This window comes from Sycon ciliatum, chromosome 6, assembly GCF_964019385.1.
Source record: "Sycon ciliatum chromosome 6, ocSycCili1.1, whole genome shotgun sequence".
Classification (NCBI taxonomy): Eukaryota; Metazoa; Porifera; class Calcarea; order Leucosolenida; family Sycettidae; genus Sycon; species Sycon ciliatum.
In genome coordinates this window covers 11,990,513-12,014,512 of record NC_088648.1, presented here as the reverse complement: position 1 = coordinate 12,014,512, position 24,000 = coordinate 11,990,513, and the positions used below count along the sequence as shown (strand labels likewise).

The 24,000-nt window shown below is 47.1% G+C and overlaps 1 protein-coding gene across 1 annotated transcript in view; it reads left to right on the top strand.

Annotated features, from left to right (window-relative positions):
• Window positions 1–24,000, top strand: part of LOC135819390 (MAP kinase-activating death domain protein-like) — a 44,075-nt gene that overhangs the window by 19,030 nt on the left and 1,045 nt on the right. Inside the window, exons 14-32 of the mRNA XM_065332593.1 lie at window positions 454–615; window positions 800–899; window positions 3,613–3,793; window positions 4,627–4,827; window positions 5,022–5,118; window positions 6,055–6,165; window positions 8,736–8,919; window positions 10,117–10,191; window positions 10,659–10,802; window positions 12,354–12,486; window positions 15,377–15,460; window positions 18,235–18,342; window positions 18,660–18,827; window positions 19,070–19,133; window positions 19,631–19,662; window positions 20,073–20,147; window positions 21,553–21,631; window positions 22,803–22,843; window positions 23,820–24,000. The exon at window positions 23,820–24,000 is cut by the window's right edge and continues 1,045 nt beyond it. Coding sequence (XP_065188665.1) covers window positions 454–615; window positions 800–899; window positions 3,613–3,793; window positions 4,627–4,827; window positions 5,022–5,118; window positions 6,055–6,165; window positions 8,736–8,919; window positions 10,117–10,191; window positions 10,659–10,802; window positions 12,354–12,486; window positions 15,377–15,460; window positions 18,235–18,342; window positions 18,660–18,827; window positions 19,070–19,133; window positions 19,631–19,662; window positions 20,073–20,147; window positions 21,553–21,631; window positions 22,803–22,843; window positions 23,820–24,000 — 2,220 coding nt within the window. The remainder of the gene's footprint in view (window positions 1–453; window positions 616–799; window positions 900–3,612; window positions 3,794–4,626; window positions 4,828–5,021; window positions 5,119–6,054; window positions 6,166–8,735; window positions 8,920–10,116; window positions 10,192–10,658; window positions 10,803–12,353; window positions 12,487–15,376; window positions 15,461–18,234; window positions 18,343–18,659; window positions 18,828–19,069; window positions 19,134–19,630; window positions 19,663–20,072; window positions 20,148–21,552; window positions 21,632–22,802; window positions 22,844–23,819) is intronic.

The following is a 24,000-nucleotide window of genomic DNA, read 5'->3' as shown; positions in this document are numbered from 1 at the left end:
CACTCCAGGGTTCGAACGTACTCATCACCTTAAGTTTTAATAATAATGGCATGTTGCAACTCACACCCACGTATATGTGGACCACATGTGTGGTGCACATGTATTTGTGCTTCATACTTCATGTATACAAACAATGATTTTCACCCACCGGACATGTACAAACATCTTGTTTTGACAAAAAATCTTTGGATCCAGTCAACCTTGTTCCCAGGGGCAGGTTGCTCAGATCCTAACCAATGGATCTGGATCAAGATCCGACCAATTGATTGTTACAAGTTGAGTGGACCCTACAGATCTGGGTCTGGATTCCAATGCTCTTTTAATGCTTGTATGGTGTATGTCTGCCGTAATGTGATTGCTGTCATTGTTATTTACCTCCATGTGATTACTGTCGTTAATGTTTTCCTCAATGTGATTGCTGTCATTGTTGCTGGTACTGGTCTGTATCCACAGAGTCAAACTATGATGAGGCAGTGTTTGGATCTCGCCTTGGTCACGGTGACTTGCTGCAAGAAAGACAAGTATCGGATATGGAGACACGCTGGATGAAATCACAGAAGAAATACTTTGCCGCTCCGTCTAACGGGGACGAGAACCTCTTCAATCCTTTCCCAAGTAAGAACCTCAAACAGTGCATGTGCTATATGAATCAGTTTTTTACAGTAATCTTCCAATGTTTGTGTGTGTGTGTGTGTGGTTTGGGGGGGGGGGGGGGTGAGAGTTTGCTAAACAACAGGGGAGATACACGAGCACAAGGTGTGCATGCCCTGAATGCTCCTGTCTGATGTGTTGCCCTCAGCATTACGGCGCAGCCTCACTGATAAAAGCAAGATATTGCCAGCATCTAAACGTCTGAACAACTTCACTTTGGAGCAGCCAACAGACCTTGTCAATACCAGGTACAGTGTACATGTGTATACATTGCTAGGATTAGCAATTGCTTGTTGGATTGATTTTAGTACATATCGTATTTTCCGCAGTATAAGACACGCTAGAGTATAAGACGCACCCAGATTTTGTTGTCACAAAATACAGCCATCTACCCTGTATTATACAGACATCTACCCTGTATTATACAGACATCTACCCTGTCTTATACAGACATCTACCCTGTATTATACAGACATCTACCCTGTATTATACAGACATCTACCCTGTATTATACAGACATCTACCCTGTCTTATACAGACATCTACCCTGTATTATACAGACATCTACCCTGTATTATACAGACATCTACCTTGTATTATACAGACATCTACCCTGTATTATACAGACATCTACCCTGTATTATACAGACATCTACCTTGTATCCCCCCCGTTCATTTGACCATTGTAGTGTAAACCACACTGACTTTTTGTTTGTGGGTGAATTATGAGTGTTAAAAGTGCGGCTATTACTCCGAAAAGTACGGTAGTATGTGGTATGAGTATTGTATAGCTGTTGTGTTGCTCACCTACCTACCAGTGCTGTACACCTACCTACCAGTGTTGTACACGTCTAACCCTGTACCTACCAGTGTTGTACACGTCTAACCATGTACCTACCAGTGTTGTACACGTCTAACCCTGTACCTACCAGTGTTGTACACGTCTAACCATGTACCTACCAGTGTTGTACACGTCTAACCCTGTACCTACCAGTGTTGTACACGTCTAACCCTGTACCTACCAGTGGTGTACACGTCTAACCATGTACCTACCAGTGGTGTACACGTCTAACCCTGTACCTACCAGTGGTGTACACGTCTAACCCTGTACCTACCAGTGTTGTACACGTCTAACCCTGTACCTACCAGTGGTGTACACGTCTAACCCTGTACCTACCAGTGTTGTACACGTCTAACCCTGTACCTACCAGTGTTGTACACGTCTAACCCTGTACCTACCAGTGGTGTACACGTCTAACCCTGTACCTACCAGTGTTGTACACGTCTAACCCTGTACCTACCAGTGGTGTACACGTCTAACCCTGTACCTACCAGTGGTGTACACGTCTAACCCTGTACCTACCAGTGGTGTACACGTCTAACCCTGTACCTATCAGTGTTGTACACGTCTAACCCTGTACCTACCAGTGGTGTACACGTCTAACCCTGTACCTACCAGTGGTGTACACGTCTAACCCTGTACCTACCAGTGTTGTACACGTCTAACCCTGTACCTACCAGTGGTGTACACGTCTAACCCTGTACCTACCAGTGTTGTACACGTCTAACCCTGTACCTACCAGTGTTGTACACGTCTAACCCTGTACCTACCAGTGGTGTACACGTCTAACCCTGTACCTACCAGTGTTGTACACGTCTAACCCTGTACCTACCAGTGGTGTACACGTCTAACCCTGTACCTACCAGTGTTGTACACGTCTAACCCTGTACCTACCAGTGTTGTACACGTCTAACCCTGTACCTACCAGTGGTGTACACGTCTAACCCTGTACCTACCAGTGTTGTACACGTCTAACCCTGTACCTACCAGTGGTGTACACGTCTAACCCTGTACCTACCAGTGGTGTACACGTCTAACCCTGTACCTACCAGTGTTGTACACGTCTAACCCTGTACCTACCAGTGGTGTACACGTCTAACCCTGTACCTACCAGTGGTGTACACGTCTAACCCTGTACCTACCAGTGGTGTACACGTCTAACCCTGTACCTACCAGTGTTGTACACGTCTAACCCTGTACCTACCAGTGTTGTACACGTCTAACCCTGTACCTACCAGTGTTGTACACGTCTAACCCTGTACCTACCAGTGGTGTACACGTCTAACCCTGTACCTACCAGTGGTGTACACGTCTAACCCTGTACCTACCAGTGTTGTACACGTCTAACCCTGTACCTACCAGTGGTGTACACGTCTAACCCTGTACCTACCAGTGGTGTACACGTCTAACCCTGTACCTACCAGTGGTGTACACGTCTAACCCTGTACCTACCAGTGTTGTACACGTCTAACCCTGTACCTACCAGTGTTGTACACGTCTAACCCTGTACCTACCAGTGGTGTACACGTCTAACCCTGTACCTACCAGTGTTGTACACGTCTAACCATGTGTATTGATTCTATTGAGGATAGCTCCTTGGTCCTGTAATAAGAATAAGAATAAGAAGAACAGCTCACATATTACTCAGAATTGAGCTCTACGCATCTGTGAGTGAAAAGGTGCCATTCATGTCTGTTTTCGCCTAAGACAGGTCATAGGTCCACTGACAACTTCTTAGTCCAATATGTGCCGTTGTGTCCGATATTCACTAACAGTCTGTGCCGCTGCTGTTGTTTTAGGCAATGTTTTACTCTGTGCTACTGCTTGCAGCCTTCTGTACCAAGCTTACTGTTTATCACTGAATGTTGCACACATGACTCCATTCCACACTGAGGTTAACAGCTAATGTGAATACACAAGAACTAACTGTCTCTTCTGTTGTCTCAGTGGGTTCTGTTCTCGTTGTCCTGTGTGGGTTCTGTTCTCGTTGTCTCGGTGGGTTCTGTTCTCGTTGTCTCGGTGGGTTCTGTTCTCGTTGTCCAGTAGCCTGTGAATGTACAGTGCTGGGGCCACTGCCAGTGCTCTAATTCGTCTGTGTGTTGCTGTTTGATTATGCATAGTGACAATCAGAGTTTCCTGTACGAAGTAACGACGGGTGTGCTGGATGGTCGCGGCATACCCTGGTTGAAGCAGAGAAGAGTAGATCGGCTGTTGATGACGGAGTGTTTGCGACAAACCGTGCTCAACACCATCAGTGAGGCTACTGGCATTGCATCATCTTCCAGCGGTGTGCCGGATATCGTAAGTTTGTTTTAGCGTTCTCTCACGTCTTCCGTCACTGTTTAGAATGTACTCCCCCTGGAAATATACACTCTGTGACTACGTGTGACCTGTCTGTTCTGGTGAGTTGAGCTATGAGGAATCGAGCAATAGTGACTCAGAGGTAGATTCGGACGTTGCCTTTTTGTATAATAATGTACATGCTCCAAGGAAGCATATCCACTCACTTTATTGAGCTATGTTTTGTTCCTATGTACCCAATGCGTTGATCACATGATCATCATTTTAGAATGCGGATAAAAAGTCACCAAGTTTTTGGTTCCGGAGGAAGTACTCGTTAAAAGGGATCCCGCTTCCATCCCGTTACTGTTCTTGCGGGGGGGGGGGGGGGGGGCAAGGAGGCAGTGCCGGGGTCTGATCTACTTACTCCCACTGCTAAAGGACCTTCATCTGACCACCTTGATCTGTGTGTTTGGAGGCATACAAATGAATTGGGCCAGCCAGGTCAACTGAGTCTGGTGCAAATCGGGAATGTGTTCATTTTTCATGTGGACGCAAAGCACATTTTTTGTTCTCTTTTCTTCACAGTTGTTCTATGTTCTGTGTGTTTCTGTGCGTGTGTGTGTGCGTGCACGTGTGTGTACGTGCACATGTGCACGTGCGTGCGTGTGTGGGTGTGCGCACGCGTGTGTGTGTGTGTGTGTGTGTGTGTGTGTGTGTGTGTGTGTGTGTGTGTGTGTGTGTGTGTGTGTGTGTGTGTGTGTGTGTGTGTGTGTGTGTGTGTGTGTGTGTGTGTGTGTGTGTGTGTGCATACGTGCATGCTTGCGTGTGTGTAAGAATATTGTGATCTGCAGTGGTTGTACAAGCCGGTATATAAAGGTGTGCATGCGTTGCTCAAGTCCATTCTCAATGGTATTGAGAGTACTGTATCAGCAGGTGGCCAGGAACCAATTGCGTCCAGTTATCATTTTCTGGAGCTCTGTTACTCGCATTTCACTGGCAAGTTTGTGGAGTCAGAGAAAGGCACTCCACAGCCCATCACCACTCTACGACAGGTGGGCATTGCTTGTTGTTGTTACTTGTACTGTTATCATACTCATCATTATCTTTATCACTGACTTCATCAGTGTTATTGCTGTCGCTGTGGTCATTCAAGGGCGTCCTGTGTTCTGTCCTGTGTCCGGTCTTGTGTTCTGTCCTGTGTCCGGTCTTGTGTTTGTGTTGAATACTATGCACACATGTTTTGTAGTGTTCGGCAGGTGAAACTGAGACAACTGGGACATTGGAGTCGACAACTGCAATAGATGCAAGATTGCGAAAGACCAGTGACTCTGTGTTGATTGATGGTAAGTACGGTACAGCATGAACTACATCAGTACATGTGAATACATGGTCAGTACGGTACAGCATGAACTACATGTGTACATGTGAATACATGGTCAGTACGGTACAGCATGAACTACATCAGTACATGTGAATACATGGTCAGTACGGTACAGCATGCACCCAGTGTGGTTTACGGAAGTAAATTTGAAACTGAAGAAATGAAGGAAGCTTGCATAAACCACGTGCATAGGCGGTTGTGCTATGTGAAATCCGACCCGAAGTGCAAAGCTGGCGCCCTGGACCAGTTCCCGTTACGTAATTATATTCGTACATGTGTACACCCAGCAGCATGCGCACTACATGTAGACATACCGTACTCGCGCGATTAGAGCCCTCTCTTGAATAGTGCCCTATCTCGAATACTGCCCTAGTCTCCAAGAGCCAGTGAAAAATAAAGCCCTCTCTTGAATAGTGCCCCCCCCCCCCCCCCCCCCCCCCCCGTCCGTCTTGTAACCAAGCCCATGTGCAAGTTTGGTGTTCTTTTGCTAATGTTCTTGGCCATTTCTTGGCAGTGGCACTGGTGTTTTCAGGAACAAAATCGCAGGTCTTGTTCCCGTTTCTGTGGAGTCGTGAGCGTTTACAGTACACTTTAGGCTCTGTTTTTCTTTGTTTTATGCTGGTTGATGCAAATGTACCAGCAATGAAAAAATAGTGCCCTCCCTTGAATAGTGCCCTCTCTTGAATACTGCTCCATCTGTGATGGACATTGAAAAAATAGTGCCCCAGGGGCACTAATCGCGCGAGTACGGTACTTCCATTGAAGTAGAAAGAATGCACGAATATTCTCCTTACCGCCAATCACATAGGCGATGCGTTCAATCTATGGAAGTACATGTGTAACGCTATACTTCTTACGCATGATCTTATTTTGTGTTTGAAATTGCATCCCCGTGTAGCAGACAGCAGCTCAGCACAGGAGATGAAATACAGAGCTCTCTCGCTTCCACCTCAGGCACTGCCACTAGATCAACGCGCTGGTGGATTTCCTGATCGTTCACCGAAGACAGGTGTGTAGCTAGTACTACATGAGCCAGAGCGCGCTAAAACATGACCACGGCTTTTTTTTGAAAAGTAGAGATAATCGCGATTTGAATTCCGCGGCAAAAAATACGAAGTGCAGTGCAACGCGAGTCGCTGTTGTTGTTCTCCTCGGTCGACTGGACTGTTCCGGATGCAATTCTTTGTTGCAAGTAAGTTTATTTGTTAGAGTTTGTATTCCATGTTGCGCTGAGTCGCCTAAAACTGATCGTCATCGATGTATCGACAGAAGAGCCTAGTAGTAGTAATGTACTGCGGAGCGGAAGAAGACGACATCATCGCACTCCATGTGCAGGATAAAATATTTTGAGGATTCGAGTCGGAAACAGAAGGAAGACGATGATGGCTACAGCGACGAGTCATTTGAGGGCGACACTTTCATCGAGCGTAAAGAGAATTGATGCTGGTAGTCCCACGATCTGCAGTGATGAGGAATTCTACTCTGATGACAACCTGGCAAGCGATTGGCATCGACACTGACTTGGGAGGTGAGTCGGCCGATGATTTGGCCAGAATGGACATCGCTGCACATATCCGGGACAATGCCAGTATTGGTTGCAAGTGCAAAAACAATCACTGGACTCTGCTGCTCCCTCAACTTGCTCAAGTCGATAATTTGAGTACCCTTATGCGGAACATCGCTAGCATGAGCAGTATGCAGCGAAAGCAGTACTCTCTGGCGAGCTGAGAAAACCGTGTGCAGATGGGCTTTGGTGTGGGGAATATGAGTGCGACGTCTAGTATGTTGAGGAACACTGTGTGCAGCAGTGTATACTGTATATCTGAAAGTACAGGTGGAGTGTGATGGAGAGGACATGGAGTGCCAACTTCTTGGGCCATCTACAGATGTTGACCGTGTTTTCGCTGGCGGTTCTCCAGTGGTGCTCCAAACAGGAGGTATTTCGGACACCCAGCTCAGCTGCCTATAGACAATTTGGATGTGGCTGAGTACCTGTCAGCTCATGCTATAAGACCCTGGACAGAGGAACTGACCCGGAAAGGATGAACCAAGGGGCATATCAATTGTGTGCAAAAATTACAATCCCATTGCTGTACATAGAATTTCACCATTTCAACAGTGCTGCATATAATACCATTGTAGCAACACTTAGACATGTCGGATCAATCCAAAACTTTCAGACAGTGAACATTAGGTGTGTTAGATCATTTTTGAACAAAAAACTGAAAATCGAATTTTTGGTCTGTGGTCATATTTTGGCGTGCTCTGGCTCACATGTACATGTACGGTGTTACTGCTCTATGAAATACAATCGTGTGAGTTTGCACCCTGCACCAGTTCACCATGCCAGTGTGTGCAGGTCTATTGGCTGCACATCACCCAGTGTGGCATTGACTCACTTGATTGGCTGTACATCGCCCTGTGTGGCATTGACTCACTTGATTGGCTGTACATCGCCCTGTGTGGCATTGACTCACTTGATTGGCTGTACATCGCCCTGTGTGGCATTGACTCACTTGATTGGCTGCACATCGCCCTGTGTGCCATTGACTCACTTGATTGGCTGTACATCGCCCTGTGTGCCATTGACTCACTTGATTGGATTTCATTGAGCAACACTGTAGTGTGGTTAGTGTATTTTTAGTGTATTGCGATTCTTGCTGCGGTGACAATGTTGCAGTCTTCTGGTTGCGATTCTGAGGTTTTGGGTGATCCAGGGTAGAGGGTATTGTGTGGTTTGCGGAGTGATCAGTGTTGGTGGATTGTCTTAGAAGGACAGAACCGAGCTGTGGATGTAAGCAAGCACCTTGCTGGGGTGTTAGCACATTGATAATTCCCGGTAGGCCGCGTACTAGTATACTGTTACCGTATTTTCCGGAGTATAGTGCGCACTTTAGATGTGCTATTTTAGGCCCTAAATCGCAGGTGCGCACTATGCTCCGAATATGAAATGCATGTATTTCAATGAAGATTGAAGTGCGCACCCCCAATGAAGATTGGGGGTGCGCGTTATACAAAGGTGCGCACTATACTCCGAAAAATACGGTACTATCATGACGAGGATCTTCTTCTCCATTTCCTCTATGATGAGTGTCTTAGGTCAGCGTCGGTAGGACTAGTATCCATGGGTGTATGCCACACTACCCACAGTGTACTGCACGCTTGCCGCATGTATCATTGTCGGCACTTACTCTACATAGCGCTGGTTGTTTACTCTCCAGCGTGACAACTGTTCCTTGAAGGAATACAGCGTCTTCCTCTGCTCTCTGTTCTCGGCCATTAGAGTTTAGAAACTCGTGGCCATCTCCTGAAAAGCATTGTTCAAGTGCTCTGACATGCGCTTCTGCTCCGTTGGCATGTCGGCCAGTAGGTTCTGTACATTAACAGCACCTGCTGACTAGACACACCACTACCCATTGATTCATCTTTAGACACAGCTACTCAGAAGTGTTGTGGCAGGTTTCTGGCTGAGGCAGCATTTTTCCTCGTGTGACCAAACCAGGAGTGATCTTGCCGTGTCGAGCAATCGAAAGTGATTGACACTTTTTTTGTGGATGTGTTTGTGTGTATTGATGACAGGTCGTGTCTCACCGCTGGGCAGAACGTCAGGTAAAGATGGTCTAATACGGCGTGCTACTCCACTACCGAACATCATCCACCCAGCAACAAAGGCTGAGGAAAGTCGATCTGCTGCTGCCGCTATTGCTGCTGCCGCCACCGCTGCTCATCAGTCATCACACAAGACCTCACCTGTTCTTGATAGGTGAGAGAGCATCACCTAAATAGTACATCACCTAAATAGTACATCACCTAAATAGTACATCACCTAAATAGGACATCACCTAAATAGTATATCACCTAAATACTGCATCACCTAAATAGTACATCACCTAAATAGTACACCTAAATACTGCATCACATACTCAATTTGCGGACAGAACTGTTTCGTCCTTTGTGGACTCGTCAGCGCAGCACAGAGAAAATGAGGCCGAACCTGATAGCAATGAGTAATCCGAAGCCAGATTTAAGCCAGGCCCGAGCGTACCTTGCCAGAGTGCTCAAACTGACAAGTCAGTGAGCTCCGCATAGCGCAAACAGCAAAGGCACTACCCCACACGAGAGTGCTCAACTGCTACAAGAGCAGGAGTGAAATACTCAATAAATAATGCATAGGCAAGATAGTGCATAACAAGAGCATGCAACTTCTGAGCATGCAAATCCTGTTGTGAGCTGCGGTCGACTCGCCCACGGCAGGATTATCTATCATGTCATTTATTAGCAGACGCATGATAAAGTATGCAGAGTGAGACTACCCCATGCTTGTCAAGTACGCACACGGTGTCAGTCCATCAGGCTCAGGACCACCAATAGATCTACTGTGAATCCTGCCCTAGACAGACACGCCCTAGACAGACGCCCTTGGTGCCGCGGAAACTGTCCTGATATGACTGAAATTCCGCTTGATCCAGGGATGCAAGTTCGATTCACAAAATGTTGGTGCATGCAAGTCATGTACACTTTGATTGCCGTACAAGTCATGTACACTTTGTATGCTGTCTAGGTATGGTATGATGCCATCAATGTGGCAAACATCGCGAGTGGCTGATGTCATAGAAAATTCTTGAAAACCTATTGTGGCTTACATGAAGACTGCAGGCGAAATTGCCGCTCTCTCAGGTGTGAATTACTCCCATGGTGGCACATGATATAACATGTGTCCACACAATGCCTTCAAATGTACCTCGACTGCCCCAGATTACTTAGACATGTGATCATTGCCGTGGCAACCTATCTATCAACCGATGAGCCCTAATCGTGTAGACGGGATGTTTGTCGCCCACTTAGGAGCACCCGCTTACTAAGTACTTGCCTTGTACATCAGTCCGTACATGTGCATTGGCCACTGCATGACGATATTGCTGTGTTTTGTTCATTTTTCCCATTTGCTACATGTTTGCAGAAAGCAGCTCAAGTCCAAATCAGATTTGTCTCCTGACAGTGGGTCATCGAGGAAGGAAGATGGATCAGATCGCAGGTCAGCGCAATACTGTAGCTGCTGCAATATTTGTTTAGCAATTCACTTGATACAGCGCTCTGCATCTGGGGCACACCCTGTGTGTTATTTGTTTAGCAATTCACTTGATACAGCGCTCTGCATCTGGGGCACACCCTGTGTGTTATTTGTTTAGCAATTCACTTGATACAGCGCTCTGCATCTGGGGCACACCCTGTGATACGTCTGCAGTGTGCGGGACCTCTTCGACAGCTGTCCGATCTGCTTTTATGGTGGTATACATTCATGTGTGTGTCTGTGTGTGTGTGGGTGTCTGTGGGTGTCTGTGTGTCTCTGTGTGTCTGTCTGTGTGTGTCTGTGTGTGCGTGTGTACGCACTTATGCGTGCGTACATGCATGCGTGTGTGCGTGTGTCTGTGTGCGTCTGTGTGTGCATGTGTGTGTGTCTGTGTGTCTGTGTGTGTACATGTACTTGTGTTATTGATTCAGGTATCTGTATGAGGAGTTCATAGGCAAGCAGCGCAGTGCATTGTGGGACAAGATGGGATTCTGGGAGACTTTGTTTGGTGATATTGTAGCACAAGAGAGACAAGCCATGGGTCTTAATGACAATCCAGTACAGCTGATTGAACGGTATGTTGAAACAAGCTATATGTCTCCTCTCATCTCTTGTCATCCTTTGCGGTGCTTGATGTGTTTTCCTGGGCATATGTTGTCCTATTACTTCTTCAAGTAGTTTGGGTTATTTTATTCATGCACGCAACGTTGAAGTCGATGTTGATTCCGAGGAAGCCTTTCGTTAAAGTTTCGTATAACTACTCTTCAAATTGGCACATTTCGTCAATGCGATCTACCATGCAAACATCAATGAATACAGCTTTCTGGCAGTGCAGCTGTAACAGAACTGAGAAAACATGCCGTTGAGATGACTGTGCTTAGTGGGTCAAAGCACGAAGTACTATTATCGTATACTCAATAGTAGACTCAATACCACCATACAGCCACATAGGGAAACAAACAGTTCACACATTGTTTCATGTTCCACTATTGCCTTGGCACCCGTAATGCAGCCTACGGGTGCAGCAAGCACCTGGAATGATGCATTGGTGGCCGCATTTTCGTTGTGTGAACTGAAAACAAAAACGAAAATTGAAAAATGCATAGGTGGGGCGCTATCAGAGTAGGGGAGAGGGGGGGGGGGGGGGTTGATCAGAGTACACCCCCCCCCCCCCCCTTGGCTAAAAGCCTGCCGTATTTTCCGGAGTATACCGGTATATTGGAGTATAAGCCGCACCCAGATTTGTTGTCACTAGACACAGACATCTGGCCCATTACTAACCACCGTTAATTAGACCTTGGTAGTACAAGCCGCAGCACTGACTTTGTTGGGTGTTTAAAGTGCGGATTATACGCCGGAAAATGCGGTATGTGCAACATGTTCAGAGCCTACTCTCATGGGACGTTTGCGACAATGACGTCATTCGCTGAAGTGGCTTTTTGGGTGACCTCGCTGCTTGTGCTGGCCACACACCTGGTTTTTTGGTCGTCCTTTGCTTTGAAGTTTTCAGTTTTTTTTTGTTGACAGTCTACGGCACTAGAGTGAAAGGGCTTGCGGTTCAGTAGTTGATGCACTAGTGGTCCGAAGGGGCTCTTACGCTTGACAATGCTGGAAGATATCGAGGCAGTCAGTCTACCAAAGCGATGCTCCATCTGCAGTGCATTGGATGCCTGTGCATGTGTGCGGTACTCCAGTGCATGTATCAGACTGCTGTTGGGACAGTGCCAGCAGTGTCTGAAAGCGGTCACATAGTGCCAAGATGGAGCACTGAGCCTTGTTGCTGCCCTTGAATGCTTCAGATGCATGTACAAGGTCAGCAAGCTCCCTCACTGTGTACACTGTAGGACTGGTGGGTGTGGGCTGCTGAACAGTGCTACTCAGTATTGAAGAAACTGTTGAAGTAACCGGCGACAATAAGTCGAAAAGCGCTGGGCGTGCGGCCGCAGGGCGGTATTGCTGCTTACAATACCAAACAGCTTCCGCTACTCTGCTGGTGAATCCGGGTCCTGCATGTCAGATTATTGTGTTGTTGTTGTTTTTTGGGGGGGGGGGGGGGGGGCTTAGAAGAAATGTCCTGTGTAGTCATTCTGGTGAGCTCTCCTCTGCTGTTGCTGCTGCTTTGCTAGGTTCCGTCGTCTCAGCTCTGTCGATCGTGTGTGCTTGGAACATGAAGAAGACCTGGCCCTAACTGGTCTACTTGTCAACATGGCAGCATTCATGGTTGCCATGGGAGCTGAGCATGGTCAGATCACCAATAAGGTATGTGTCCTGTACCTCTGGAATGTGTTATGTAACTACTTACTGTATACACAGTGCATGCATGCATAGAATAGTACTATGTGTACTGTTTGTTCAATCATGCAGACCAGGGAGTCGTACTCAAACTAGGGAGGTGACACGGCACAGAAATCCGTGTCACAGGGGTTGACTCGCACCCTTGACCCCTCGTTGTTATTTTTGGAATAGTTCAGTCCAGTCCAGTCCGAAAGGTCATACTTGGATCGACTCGCCTTCTGTACTTCACCTCCAAGCGTGCAACGCGAGACCTGCAAAGTATGATTTTTCTGTGGGGAACGATTTTGCCATTGATCAAGTTTTTATTGGAGTGCTCAGGCATACTACGATTGCTGAGACGTCCCGAGCACGCTTGTTCAGGTTCTCTATCTTTGACGAGCCGGTCCTACAGCCCCCTACATTGTATCTAACGACGTAGGAGCTGACAATGTAAGAGGATTTCCCTGGAAATAATGATGATGGTGGTGTGACTGCTGCAGGAAAAATGCTGGCTGTTTATGACAGTATGACTAGATGTACAATGTAGCTCTCTTGTATGGTACTTAACCCCTGCTATAAATGTGTTGTTTAGGAAGACTGGTGTATTGTGCAAGTCATAAAGAAGAAATGGGGCAGATACACGACTTACAATTTTCAAAAACCAGCTTCGTGTTATGTCTAATTTGTGTCAAAATTGTAGTATTTAGACATGACAATATCATTGGCTGTACTTCTCTAATATGGTACATAACCCCTGCTATAAATGTGTTATTTAGGCAGACTGGACCATTGTGCAAGTCATAAAGAAGAAATGGGGCAGATACACGACTTACATTTTTCAAAACCTGGCTTCGTGTTATGTGTAATTTGTGTCAAAATTGTAGTATTTCAACATGACAATATCACTGGCTGTACTTCTCTTATATGGTACTTAACCCCTGCTAGAAATGTGTTGTTTAGGAAGACTGGTGTATTGTGCAAGTCATAAAGAAGAAATGGGGCAGATACACGACTTACAATTTTCAAAAACCAGCTTCGTGCTATGTGCAATTTGGGTCAATTTTTAGTATTCGGATTAACCTAGGATACGACTCTGAACAGTTCTGAACAGTTACCGTAACACTACACGCCGTCTCATAACTGCTGCTGTTGCCATCACTGCTATCAATTAGTTCGGACATGGCAGGAGGTAAACAAATTGCTGGTAGTCTTTCAAAGAATACTGGCGAGTGATGGGCTGTAAACGAAATGTGCTGCCTCATTAATTTCAAAAACTAGACACCCATGCGGCACGCTTGGAGGTGAAGTACAGAAGGCGAGTCGATCCGAGTATGACCTTTCGGACTGGACTGGACTGAACTATTCCAAAAATAACAACGAGGGGTCACGGGTGCGAGTCAACCCCTGTGACACGGATTTCTGTGCCGTGTCACCTCCCTAGTTTGAGTACGACTCCCTGATGCAGACTAAGCATAGCAACGTTATTATCTTTATTCTCACGATGGCCGTAGCCAATAAGAGAGAGACAGTACTATGTGTTTTTCAATCAGGGTGGGTGCAATAAACCGGGAGAAACGGTGGCTAGCAGCAGCCGTGGTTTGGGTGCTTGTCTCATGACTGTAGCTTTGGTGTCCTGTGTGTGTAACTGTACCATCGTACACACCCCATAGAGATGTTCATGCACACACACACACACACACACACACACACACACACACACACACACACACACACACACACACACACACACACACACACACACACACACACACACACACACGCACACACACACACACACACACACACACACACACACACACACACACGCACACACACACACACACTTCCAGCCAAGCAAGTGTCAATGAGTGCATGCTCTCTCGTTGGCACCTCCAGCAAGGATATCAATGGTTGTAAGGCGATAAATAAAATAGTGAAGGTCTTGGAGGATACCTTCAATACATGGCTGGTGGTTTTTGTCTGCCTGTACCACCCTGGGTTTCAACCTGGGTCTTACCCTGGGTCCCACCCTGGGTCTTACCCTGGGTCCCACTCTGGGCCAACTAACTTGGCCCAAGAGGCACTTGTACCAGTAGTTGTAGAACTCGGTGAGACATGTCTTGCCACCACCACGGTTAGGTACTGTATCTATAAGTATTGCTGGCTTATTTCAACTTATTTGGGTGGTAGCGTCCATTACACGGACCCAGGTACGGTAACGTAGATCGCTCTTGTTTCCATTGCTGGCAGGTCACATCTCCTTCCAGTATTTTAGCTTGTATTTGCACTGCTGATGCCTCATTGGCTTAAACACAGTTATCCGTTTGCTGCATGGAGTATTTCACTCCTTGATTCAGTCGGCCTTCTAAGTAAAGTAAAGTTTGCCCGTCCACGTTACAACCGGCTTTACAATTGTGTTAGAAACACAACCAACTTGTAGGAAGGTTTGCTTGTGCCAGGCCACCACCATGCCTGGTTGGTTTGCCAGATCACCAGGATGCCTGGTTGGCTTTGGTCTTCTAGACTAATATAGAGCACTCTTAATTTATACATGCACTGCGCTTGTTGCCCTGCTTGGAAGCAAAAGGGGTTCCAACCGTGCCAGTGTGACCCACACTGGCCACAGTTAATTGGGAATGTGTTAGTAGGTCTGATAATGTGAGATCCTGTCGGTGCGGGTTTTGGCCTGATATGCTCTCCACTGACTGCTGTCGATCTAAGTCTATATCAGTCTGCCGCCTGTCTAGATGTCTTACTATCTGTCTGTCCATCCGTCCGTTCAGTGATCAATCTGTCTGTCTATCCATTCAACCGTATATCTGTCCATTTGTCTGTAACTTTGTGTGCATGTGTGTCCGTATGGTTCTGACTGCAGATTCGCCGTCTTGTTGGCCGTGCCCATATAGGTCTGCAGTTTAGTCAACATGTCTATGACATTCTGCGTGTACTCAAGCCAGCTGTAAGTTAATCATGATGACGTCATCGCCGGCTTACTGTCTGATGTCATTACCTTACTCTCCGCTCTCAAGTACTGTGTACATGCATGCATACAGAGGGGCTCTTGCGGCAAACGTCCAGGATTGCTTCATAGTTAATTCAGATCTTCTTGAATCTTACTTGTGTGCACTGTGTTACTACACTGTAATTTTAAAATAAATTATGGACAATTGGAATTTGGGATAAGAGGAAGGATAACATGTTACGAGTTATGGCTAACTCCGAGTTTGAATTTGAATGTTGGCGAAATCAGTTGTTTCCACTCGCAAATCTGGATTTTTCACACTATCTGTTTTGATTCTGGTTCTGAGTTGGGATTTAAAGTTTTTTTTTTTTTTTACTTGAAACCACGCACCCAATTCGTAAAACAAGAAAGAAGGAGGAAATGACAAAACAACAGACTAACAAGACATTGACTGAATGGGGCTGCAAATGCAACGCAGCGGTGGTGATGGGGTGCTGCAGGCTCCGCCGACCAATAGTTTCGGCATCCGCGCCTATTTCACGCATCAGAAAATCGGGAGAAGAAGAGAAGCGAAAGAGATTGAAAAAAAAGAAAATAGCGAAAGTATAGTGTGGAGAGAGAGAGAGAGAGAGAGAGAGACAGAGACAGAGACAGAGACAGAGACAGAGACAGAGAGCGAGAGACAGAGAGTAGAGAAAACATGGAAAAAGAGAGCAATACCTACATGTAGATACTAGATAGGTGCGATTAGACTGAGTCAGTAGCCCACATCCAGTTCTCGGCGCGCAAGTAGCGGTATACCTGCGTCTTGAATGCCTGCATTCGGCTGTGATGGGGAGGATGCAGGAGCAGATCACAGGGCAATGCATACCACTGGTGGAGCACACAGTGGGGAAATGATCGCTTCAGGACTAACGGGGTAGAGGCTGGCAGGCTGGCGTCCAGTTGAAACTGGTGGCCAGCAGCGCTGGCATGGCCGCTCCGGGTTCCCGGGTTGGCCGACTGCTGACGGCGAGCTGGCAGAACCGCGAGAAGTTGAGGTGGACCCGTAATTACTTGTAGCTTGTATAAACAAGCTAGGGCAGCTACTGTCCGTCTGATTGCCAGACTGGGCAGGATTGCTCCCGGACCGATGATTCTGAGGGCGCTGTGCTGGACTCGGTCCAATCGACTGAGGTAGCTGGATGACGCTCCAATCCAGATAAGTGGGGCGTACTCCAGCAGCGGACGAACGAATGCCTTGTACGCGGTTATGCGCCCAGCCGGAGGGAGAAGATGAGCAGACCGGCGCAAAAGACCAAGTCGCTGCCTTGCCCGGGTTGCAACAGACCGGAGGTGCTCCCCAAAAGACAGCTTCTGGTCAAAGAGGACGCCTAGGAGGGTGATCAAGTTTGCCTCAAGGACTTGTATTCCGCCAAACATGATTGGTGGGAGGTGTAAGTCAGCTCTTCGGAGCGTTGCAGTCATTGCCTGGGACTTGGTGGGCTCAAATGCAATCTTCCATTTCTGGCCCCAGTTATGCAGCCGATCGATTGACAGTTGCAGTGAGTGCGCTGCACCTGCCGCGCTGCCATTCGACACAATGGAGTAAAGTGTGGTGTCGTCTGCGTATGCCTCCAGCTGGGCATCATCCACCAGAACAGAGGGTGCATCATTTACGTACAGTAAAACAGTGTCGGGCCGAGTATGCTGCCTTGGGAACGCCCGCAGTTATGGGGTACTGGGTAGACGTATAGCCACCCACCAAGCATCGTAATGAACGTGATGACAGGTACGGCGACAGCCATGTGTGGAGTGGCCCAGTGATTCCTGCATTACGTGCCTTATGGAGACACCAACATGGGACACCCGATCAAATGCCCCAGCAATATCAACAGAGAGGATACGAGCTGCTCCATTTCGCCCGACAGCATTAACCCAGGCATGATGCAGAGCCTGCAGAGCATCAGATGTACCCAATCTTCTCCTGAAACCAAACTGTTGGGAGGTGAGGAGCTGATGGTGTTCCAGATGGTTTGTAACCTGCCTGTTCACAACAGTCTCCATCACCTTGGAGATGATGCTCAGCAACGAAACAGGGCGGTAGTTCTTGAGCACAGAACGCGAAGCCTTTTTGTGGATAGGAGCCACGTTTGCCGTTTTCCACATCTTGGGTTGAATGCCTCGCCGGAAGCAGAGGGAAAATAGCTGACACAGTGGTGAAATGTGCTCCCGCCATCAGTACATGCACTCTCCCACCACCACCACCATCACCACCATCAGTACATCATGCACTCTCCCGCCATCAGTACATGCACTCTCCCATCACTGCATGGGCTCAGGCTGACTCTCCGTCTAAACCCGTGCACCTAACCAGCAACAAAACTACTCAAATTCCGATTCCGACCGTTCAGACAGGTGTTTCAACTACTAACAACAGGTGCTATTGAATAGTGTGTGCATGTACATGACTACTCTGGCCAGTTGTACAGCTAACTATTAACTGATACTGTGAGCTGTCAACTGCCAATAATGTCTTACCACTGGTTACTATCATGTACTCCTCGCTCCTCCGTCCTCCGTCCTCTGTCCTCTGTCCTCCGTCCTGGGGACGAAGTTGTCTGACTTATCATGAGTGTGTGACTTACAGACACCGTATGCATATACACAAAATAAGCCGTTCGGTTGTATGTGTATTGCGGTTACCCCTAGCAACACTGACTAACAGTGGTTACCCCTAGCAACACTGACCAGTGTCCTATCATCTGCATTGTGTTTGCTTCCTTGTGCAGAAAGGAAATGCGTTTGAATTGTGGCCGTTGCGCAGTCGCCAGATTAATCGTCAGATGTTCATGGTACACCAAGGCCGCAACAGAGATGGAGACATGTGCATTATGGAGGTAACTAACAGGTTCAATTGGTGATTGCCAGGCTACTTTAGGTTTGTCAAGTACCTGCAATCCTATAATTATATGAATAAGATTTCCTGACCGTTTTGGTATGACACAAAGATGACCTCGTTGTGTTACTGTGTGCACCTTACATGTATGTGTGTGCCTCGTGTGTGCCTCGTGTGTGCATGTGTGTGTGTGCATGCGCATGTGCCTTGTGTGTGTGTGCATGTGTGTTTGTATGCGTGTGTGTGTGTGCGTGTGTGCATGTGTGTATGTTTGTATGTGTGCGTGCGTGTGTGTGTTTTGCTTGTATGCTGTGTTAGATCTCCGACTTGGCTATTGTGGTTAATGACTGGACAGGTGAAGTGAGGCAGAGGTGGTTCTATGAGAACATTGTTCGTGCCAACTACCATCCCAACTCTTGTGTCCTGGGCATGTGGGTGCGAGAAAGTGACGGTGTCATACCATACAATTTTTGGTGTGTCAAAAAGGTAGGTTTCAGTTTGTGCTACCATCTCCACTTTCTATGGTTGTGTAACGTTGCCGATTCCGTGGGGTGGGATCATGGTCTGTTATCTACTGCTCTGCTGTTCTGCCAGTTGTGGCTAAGTAGACTTGTCCTTGATGGTTACCACTAACATATTCGTGTGCGTGTTACACGATTACGAGTGCTAATCGGATGATGACGTCGCTTGGTTACCATTGACACACTCTATTTCTTTTGTGTATCTAGGGCCGGCAACTTTATGATGCTGTAGAACATTACATCACTGGATCTTCTGCGCCGACTGTGTTTGGTAAGTCTGATCTCCTTCTACTGTGCTGCTCAGCTCAATTAAATCTGATTGAGTGTCGAGTCAACTTTCACTGAGCTCTGAATCCCACGTATGTGCTGTACCCCCCCCCCCCCCCCCCCCACACACACACACACCTGGGAACACTGGGCTATGCACTGGTGCAGGGTGTAGGGTGTAGTTACGCATAATGTGCAGTTTGTTGTCTTTGGCTGTGTGGGTGTGTGCCCGTTTGTGCTTGTATGTGCTTGTATGTGTGTGATGTGTGTGTGGTGTGTGTATGTGTGTATATGTGTGTGTGTGTGTGTGTGTGTGTGTGTGTGTGTGTGTGTGTGTGTGTGTGTGTGTGTGTGTGTATGTGTGTGTGTGTGTGTGCACGGTTTAGTGCACATGTGTTGTGTCTGTCTGTCTGTCTGTCTGGCTGTCTGTCTGTCTGTCTGTCTGTAATTTTATGTGTCTGTGTGTTTGCTTGTGTATTTGTTTGTGTTGTCTCTGTATAGGAAGCAGTGTAACTGGGCAGTTTCCTGTGCGTGTAAGTGCACTAGGCTGCAGTGCACTAGGCTGCTGCAGTGGAGTTTGCTAATCCTTTGAAGAGTGTATCTATCAATTCAAATCAATAACCTCTCATGGAATACCGGTATCTCTTTTCATAAATTGGGAGGGGGATTCTTCTACTTTCTCTACACTTGTGACCAAGTACATGTGTGGAGTGTGAGTTGTAAAAGTACTACTCTTGAATGCACGGACATGCCGACATGCATGTGCATTGACTGTTGCCATGGTCACTATTGGCAGGGTACCGTAGTGTAGCTGTCGTCAATACCGTCATTGTTATCACTGGGTCTGTTACTTTGTGTTGTTGCTGTTCTTGTTTTGAATTCTTTATTCTCACGATGGCACCATCGCCAAAAAGAGATGTTGTTGTTGTTGTGTCCATGGTAGAATGCTGCCAGTCAAGAAGCTGCTATCCTGACTTTATCGCCAGACGGTATTCTGTGTCGCTACACTACGGGACGTGTAAGCTTCATTCTGACAGCGCTGTGTGTGTGTGTGTGTGTTTCTCCAGTAGACAGGAGTGGCAGATGAATACCTGGAGTGCTATCTTAATTAACGTGTTTGAAACCCACTTTCTTGACAATGGTTTTGCGTCTGAATTCCTACGGGCTTTATGAGGAACTACTGTGAAACTCTGAATTCCCAAGGAATTACTGTGAAACTCTGAATTCCCAAAGAATTACTGTGAAACTCTGAATTCCCAAGGAATTACTGTGAAACTCTGAATTCCCAAGGAATTACTGTGAGACTCTGAATTCCCAAGGAATTACTGTGAAACTCTGAATTCCCAAGGAATTACTGTGAAACTCTGAATTCCCAAGGAATTACTGTGAAACTCTGAATTCACAAGGATATGCTGACGGTGAAATTCTGAATTCCTACTGGCACATCCGTGAAAACCTGAATCACAGCAGGGATTACCAAGGAACTCTGTTACAGGCATCACTCAATCCCCATGGGTACAACCAGTTAACTCTCTGAATTTCCATGGCACTACCATGAAAATCTGAATTCTCAATAGGATTACCGTAAACCTCTAAATTCCCACTGGCATGTCTGTGAAACTCTGAATTCCCATGGGTGCGTGTGTGAAACTCCCAAGTGCGTTAATACTACTGTTACATGTAATTGTACGTACTTCTTTCTCCTCTACCGGATTTCCATTCTTGTTTTGTGCAGTGTGTTGTTTTCCTGTGTGGTGGCGCTGTGTAGTAGTGTGTATCCTGCACAAGAATCAGACTAGTATAGAGACCAATAACTCCCAGCTCATGCAGGAGGGTGCGTCAACTACCGGCATACTATCTATCCAGACAACATAGCAGCAGCGATATTTAGAGAGGTTCACATGACATGACATGCTTCATTAGGTCACATGGAAAACACTGTGCAGAGTCAGACTGCAGAGTGGTCACCAGAGTGAGACAGGTGGCACAATGTGCTGAGCTTTTGTCATGTGATGTGAAATTCTGTCATTTCAGACCGACAGGGAGAGAAGTTATTCAGTCTTGGTGATTATAATATTATGATCCTGCTGCTGGGTTCCCATGTATGGTGGTGGTAGTGTATTCTGTCCAATCTCCTCTGCTCTGTTCTTGTTTGTGTGCGGCTGTGCTGTACTGTGTTGTACTGTGCTGTGTCTGTCTGTCTGTCTGTCTGTCTGTCGGTCTGTCTGTCTGTCTGTCTGTCTGTCTGTCTGTCTGTCTGTCTGTCTGCCTGTCTGTCTATTTGTGTGCATGCGTGCGAGGGTGCATGTGTGTGTGTGTGTGTGTGTGTGTGTGCGTTGTTGCTCTTTGCCTGTGGCCGGGTGACTGTGTATGACCAATATACGCACACACACACACGGACGTTCATGTATGTTCACGTGCAGGCTGACGTCATGTATGAGCTTGGCAGCATAGCAGACTGTGCTGAGGAGAGTGATGTATTTCTGCTCAAGACTGTGAATGGTATGTACCAGTATTCACTGTAACTATGGCAACACACCACAAGTCCACGTACATGTTGCAAAAGAAGGGTCCACGAGCGGGATTCCAACCCAGCAACCCAGTCTTTGCGGGACAGTGCCCTACCTATTAGGCTACCGGGGATCACACACACGCATGGCTCCTTCTTGCTACAGTACTACTGTGTATGTAACCATGGTAACACAGTCATGTGTGATCAGAGTAATGAAGTATTTCAGTGGGGCAGTACTGGGTGGGGGCAAGACTAGCTCGAATATATGCACTCACGGCTGGCGTCGTTCATGCGGATATCGTCAGGTGGTGCTCTCGTGCTCAGGTAGTATTTCATGATACTCTCTACCAATCAGGAATGAGTTTGCTCCCACACTGGAGCTCGCGCTATTCCGCCGACTTGACTTGACACTTGACTGACTCATGACTGCCATCCAGAGCACACGAGAAGTCCATCGAACCTTCGACTCGGCAAACCTGCAAGAAAGCACCACTCCCTGCTCAATACACAGTGTTTCGGGGAATTCACCCCTCATCAGTTGAGCTTGAGTAGGCTGAGGAAGATTGTGCCTGAAGAGCACTACTTACATAGTGCTCTCCAGCAATCAGTAATGTTTTTTACAATGCTATTTTGCCCACGTTTCTGTAATGCTATTGTGTGTGTGTGTGTGTGTGTGTGTGTGTGTGTGTGTGTGTGTGTGTGTGTGTGTGTGTGTGTGTGTGTGTGTGTGTGTGTGTGTGTGTGTGTGTGTGTGTGTGTGTGTGTGTGTGTGTGTGTGTGTGTGTGTGTGTGTGTGTGTGTGTGTGTGTGTGTGTGTGTGTGTGTGTGTGTGTGTGTGTGTGTGTGTGTGTGTGTGTGTGTGTGTGTGTGTGTGTGTGTGTGTGTGTGTGTGTGTGTGTGTGTGTGTGTGTGTGTGTGTGTGTGTGTGTGTGTGTGTGTGTGTGTGTGTGTGTGTGTGTGTGTGTGTGTGTGTGTGTGTGTGTGTGTGTGTGTGTGTGTGTGTGTGTGTGTGTGTGTGTGTGTGTGTGTGTGTGTGTGTGTGTGTGTGTGTGTGTGTGTGTGTGTGTGTGTGTGTGTGTGTGTGTGTGTGTGTGTGTGTGTGTGTGTGTGTGTGTGTGTGTGTGTGTGTTTGAATGTGTTATTGGTGTTATTGATATGCAGAGGATCATGATGTCACGGAACACAGGTTTGAATCATTACAAGTAAGTGTACTGCTAGCTCATTCACATACATGTACATGTATATTCCACGTAATGAATATAATTATGTGCTATGCAATCTTAAATAATGCTGTTGTTGTTGCTGCTGCTTCTGCTGCTCTGTTGTTAAGATTGTATAGCACATATGTTGGTTATGTGCTGCTGCTGCTGCTGCTGCTGCTGCTGCTGCTGCTGCTGCTGCTGCTGCTGCTGCTGCTGCTGCTGCTGCTGCTGCTGCTACCACTGCTGCTATGACCGCAGTTGTCATGTGAAATCCGGGTGATTGTATGTGTCAGTCGTAAACCTTCGTCCCATATTTCTTTCTTGGTCTGCCTACCCAGTCCTGTAAACAGTTATTATCAGAGACGAATTGTGCAGCAGATATGTTGTTTGTCTTTGCACTAGCTTTACTCGGGAATGCTGTTTGCTACTACAGTAAGGTGGGCTCTCGCCTTCGTTACACCCAGATTTGGCCTCATCCACCAGTTCTTGAGATTTGGCCTCATCCACCAGTTCTTCCAGTTCTTGCTGCTTTCTTATGTTATCTTTCTACTTCTGTCAAATTGCTGTAAGTCCCTCTCTGCTCATCGTCAGCGGGAGTTGACATTCTTTTGAGTTACTGTTTGAGAGTGGCCTACAGTAGGTTTGTTGGATAGCAGTAGAATATATACACGTGCCATGCTTATAATGCATGTTGGCCTGTGTGTGTGTGTGTGTGTGTGTGTTTGTGTTTGTGTGTGCATGTTTGCATGTGTGTGTGTGTGTGTGTGTGTGTGTGTGTGTGTGTATGTGTGTATGTGTGTGTGTGTGTGTGTGTGTGTATGCGTGTGTGTGTGTGTGTGTGTGTGCGTGTGTGTGCGTGCATGCGTGTGTGCGTGCATGCGTGTGTGTGTGTGTGTGTGTGTGTGTGTGTGTGTGTGTGTGTGTGTGTGTGTGTGTGTGTGTGTGCATGCTGTTATTGTGTTGTGTGCAACAACAGGTCCAGCAGATTGTGCAGACAATGATGAACATCTTCTCGGTGTCTGCTGCTGGCAACCAGTCTACGAGCAACACTACATCACCATCCTTGCAGGACAGTAGTAGTAGTAATGCTGGCAGTGGCAATGCTTCAGATCAGCAGCTCACCACCACTGATGAGCAGTACTCAACCGGTGCAGTCC